This window comes from Mesitornis unicolor, unplaced genomic scaffold (genome assembly GCF_000695765.1).
Source record: "Mesitornis unicolor isolate BGI_N332 unplaced genomic scaffold, ASM69576v1 scaffold9327, whole genome shotgun sequence".
Classification (NCBI taxonomy): Eukaryota; Metazoa; Chordata; class Aves; order Mesitornithiformes; family Mesitornithidae; genus Mesitornis; species Mesitornis unicolor.
In genome coordinates, this window is record NW_010198349.1 from 1 (window position 1) to 4399 (window position 4399).

General features: G+C 38.1%; 1 protein-coding gene across 1 annotated transcript; it reads left to right on the forward strand.

The window, feature by feature from the left end:
* Nucleotides 1-1272: 1272 nt before the first annotated feature.
* On the forward strand, nucleotides 1273-2313 carry LOC104535512 (chromosome unknown open reading frame, human C2orf69). The gene has a single exon (XM_010189111.1). It carries the CDS (start codon nucleotides 1287-1289, stop codon nucleotides 2109-2111), a length of 825 nt encoding a protein of 274 aa, XP_010187413.1. The 5' UTR covers nucleotides 1273-1286; the 3' UTR covers nucleotides 2112-2313.
* The last annotated feature ends 2086 nt before the right edge of the window (nucleotides 2314-4399 follow it).

Genomic DNA, 4399 nt, shown 5'->3' on the forward strand with positions numbered 1-4399 from the left:
GGTGGCCGCCGTGGCGGAAGCGGTGCTACCGGGCTGCGGGGGTCCTGTCACGGCGAGGCAGAGCCCTTCCCTGAGGAAGCATCTCCTCCGTGCTCCGTCCGTGACCGACGGGTCAGTGCAGTGGGAATGGGCCATTTTCGGCACCTGAAGTGGGAGCAGCAGTGGAAGGGGAGTCTGTAGCCAGCTGCTTCTATAGTGCTGCCTGGGGGTGACGTTACTGACTGTATTTGAAATCGTGTCAAAAAGTGTCTGTGGAGAGAAGACAGTGAAAACCCTAAGGTAGCCAGTTGTCCTCGGCAGGCTCACACCACGCCTCCGTGTGAGTGTACCAGCACCTGGACACCATCCTGCGACTGTTCCCCAGGTGCTGACGCTTTTGCAGCATGTCCTGAGCAAGGCACCTCTTGTCTCTGGGCTGACAAGAAACTGAAAAGAGAGGCTGAAGTACTGTCCTTTGGCATGTGCTCGATGTCTGTAACTTTGCATGCTCTGGTACTCTGCGTGGTCAGCCTGTCTCAGGAGTCATTACTTAAAAGCAGTGGGGATGTCTTTTTGTTCTGGGAAAAGGCTTTCATTTTCTGTAAGGTAAAGATAGAGATTTTAATTTTAATGATTGGAGTGGCCTAAGAAGAAAACCTTTTTTATTCCCATTCCTGGGTATGGCTTTATTATTCCTTAATGAAATAAGCTAATTAGTATTCTTTGCCATTATGAATTCAGAGGTAAGGATCATTCATGACTTAGGAGTTATTTTTTTTCATCTATGCTCCATATGGATGTGAACAAGGGGAATAAAGACTCCCTACAGTTGAATGAGAGGGATTTTTTTTCTGATAGAAAAGATAGAAAACTTATTACAGAATTTTAAATCTATTGGTTATCTGTAATAAGATAATCAGTATTTCTGCAGATGGAGAGAATACCATAAAATTATGTACTCTGTGTAATACTATGTTGAATAATGCTTTAATCTTCTCTTGGAGTGAAGTCAACAAATGAATATGAATACTTCCATGTGCTTATTTTTATTGTATTAATTTTGGGGGTATTAAAATGTGTGGTAAAAATATTAAAGTAGAATAAGTAAATCTAAATATGTTAGTTTCTTTAATGTGTTTCTTGTTCTGGAAGCCTAGCAAGAGAAGTGCTTCTTTAATGCATGTTTTTGTTGGTTATAGTCCTTTCTTATCAATATAAGTACACTAGACAGAGCTGAAGTATTTTCACAATGTAGTAATGCGTCTTTTCTCTTTTTTTTTTTAATTTTTCAGAACTATCATGACATCATGTCTTGCCACCCAGAAAACTTTCAGTGGGAGCAGTGGAGTTTTGAAAATGTTGCTACCATACTTGCTCACCGGTTCCCTAATAGCTTTATTTGGGTTGTAAAGTGTTCTCGAATGCACCTGCACAAATTCAGTTGTTACGACAACTTTGTGTTGAGCAACATGTTTGGAGCACCAGAGCACAGCACTGACTTTGGAGCTTTCAAGCATCTCCATGCATTGCTAGTTAATGCATTCAGACTCTCTCAGAATATTCTGCTGTCCCAGAAAAGTGTGCATGGTGTCAGCAAGGATGCAAAAATAGCTGCTTGTAAATCACAGCCGCAGTCTGTTCCTGCAACAAATGGCTGCTCATCCACAGAAAGAGAGAGAGATTGTGAATGCTCTAATAATTCTGCTATGAACTTCATTATACCGTCTGCCGTAGATGCAGTGTCATTTACTTTGATTGGCTTCAGTAAAGGTTGTGTGGTTTTGAACCAGCTGCTTTATGAGCTGAAGGAAGCTAAAAAAGACAAGAATATAGATGCCTTCTTAAAAAACATAAAAGCTATTTACTGGTTGGATGGTGGTCACTCCGGAGGAAGCAATACTTGGGTTACTTACCCTGAAGTGCTGAAAGAACTTGCACAGACAGGAATTGAAGTTCATGCTCATGTTACACCATACCAAGTGTTTGACACAATGAGGTCTTGGATTGGGAGAGAGCATGAGAAATTTGTACAGATACTTGAAGAATTTGGTGTGGAAATAAATTATCAACTGCATTTTGCTGATGATGTTCCCTCCTTAGATAACCACTTCAGAGTTCATGAAGTATTTTGAGACTGTATGTATCTGAATAGTATATTCACTGTAAAAGCACTTTTGACACTGGCAATGTTGTCATCGAGATTTACAACTTTGAGCAGATGCTTTCTGAAGAGAATACTAAATCAGTTGCTAATAGATACTGTATAGACTGAAAGTAGCTTAAAAAGGAGGATTGGGACCTCATACCTACAACAGATGATGTCATTTGACTCCTGGAAAAAAGTGTTATGAAGAAATGTCCTATACCTGTTTTTTTGTTAAATGTGAATATTTATTCTTAAACTGTTGGCAAAATTTTTAGTCCTGGATGTCTAACGTCATGTACTGCCTTTAATAGGAGTTTAAAGCACTCAAGATTTTCAGATGTCTGAGTACTTCAATTCTGTAGCTTCCAGGGCTAAAAACTTTGGTCTTTGTCAATAGCAGATGTAATGTTAGTTTTTTGGCTTAAGGAAATGATGATTGTTAGAACAATCTTAGTTACATATTTTGGTGAAAGTTGCTTTAATTAGTTAATTAAATCTTCCATTTTGTAACATTTCTCCTAATGGAAACGAAGTTGCAAATATTTACCTTTGGAAAATAGTGCCAATCCATTTTTCTTCCTTGTATGCGCCTTGCCTTTTCTGCCATTATAAAGGTTCATGAACTCATTGTGTAGTATCTGCTAGTGAATAGCCATTTCAACTGGAGGCTTGAAAATTTTGACCCTAGGAGCTATGTTAAATGACCAGGAATGTTGATGACGGTGTGACTTATTGCTATTTCAACATACCTTGCTACTGCTTTGACTAACTTCTATAAGGACCAGCAGTAATATCTGTGTTTTCAAGTCAAGAGATGTCTTTATACCTGCCTTGGACTGGTGAGGTTTTCCTTTCTAATTGCTGCATTGATGTTGATCTAAATAAGTACTTTACAGTTTGGATTAAAAAATTTAGACTCTGACTGTAGCTGTTTCAAAATGCTTCTGTTTTTAGAATTATTTTCTCCTTTAACTGTATTGCAGTAGCTGCTTCTAGAGGCACCCAAAAATCTTACTTTTGGAACTTAATTTTTCTTACAGAAAAAAATCCTCTCTAATTAAATACAAACCTGGAGAAATCAGATACAGAAGATGCAATCTAGTTCAGGCCCCAAGCCTGAGTGTTCTTCAGAAAGAATTACTGAAAGATGGGCAAATGAGGTTATTAGTGGAACTTTTCTACTGCTGTGACTTTTTCCATCTATCTACAAAAAATCTTAGAATTGCTCTTAAAGACAACTGCAGCTGTTAACAGTGAACTAGTAGCTCAAAATGGTTTTGGATTTCCTGGAAGTATAAGAATACAAAAGCAAGTTAGCAAAACACTGTGAAGATCACACAAACAAATGCGTCTCAGTTTTGAAAAAAGGCATTCTGTGTAACTTTGTTTCATGGCTTAGCAACATCTCCCTGTTTTTTGCTTCCCATGACGCTTGCACTGTGTCTAGTAGCTCAAAATGGTTTGGGATTTCCTGGAAGTATAGGAATACAAAAGCAAGTTAGCAAAACACTGTGAAGATCACACAAACAAATGCGTCTCAGGTTTGAAAAAAGGCATTCTGTGTAACTTTGTTTCATGGCTTAGCAACATCTCCCTGTTTTTTGCTTCCCATGACGCTTGCACTGTGGAAGGAAGGTCCTGGGTCATCTTTCATCGACCGGCATCATTAAAATTTACAGGGTGCACTGGAGATGGTATTTTCACAGTTCTTGCAAAGGTTGTGCACATTAGTGATCACTGAAGAATAAGAAAAGTGTGTTGAACTCTTTAAGAAAATTTTCTTAATACTCAAAATATTAAGGGTAGTAGGCTTGTGCGTATAGTGTGCACCTTACAATGTGAATGTGGACTCTGTCACTAGTACTATACTAATATACCTAGTTGATCAAGAGGGGAAATAATCTATTTTAATTGATAGAGAAAAGTGCAATGTGCAAACTAATTATAACATTTTAGAAAATAATCTGCAATCTGGTTCTATCAGCGTTTTAAAAAACTGTTGGAGGCTTTGTTCAAACCTATTTATTGAATGCCTTCTTAATGGGCTTATAACTACTTGTTTCTGTGTTCCAAGGAAGACTATTTCCCTTTTTTTGGTCCTTTTGATAACACATCCAGCATATGCAAGGACTTTTTTCTGTAAAGGAAATATGAGTTACCTAACAAAGTGGTTTTAATAGAAAGCCTACGAATAGCTTGAAATATCTTTGGTTATCCATTTATAAAATTATATAAAACCCAAAACAACACACCACCATCAAAAAACCCGGAACA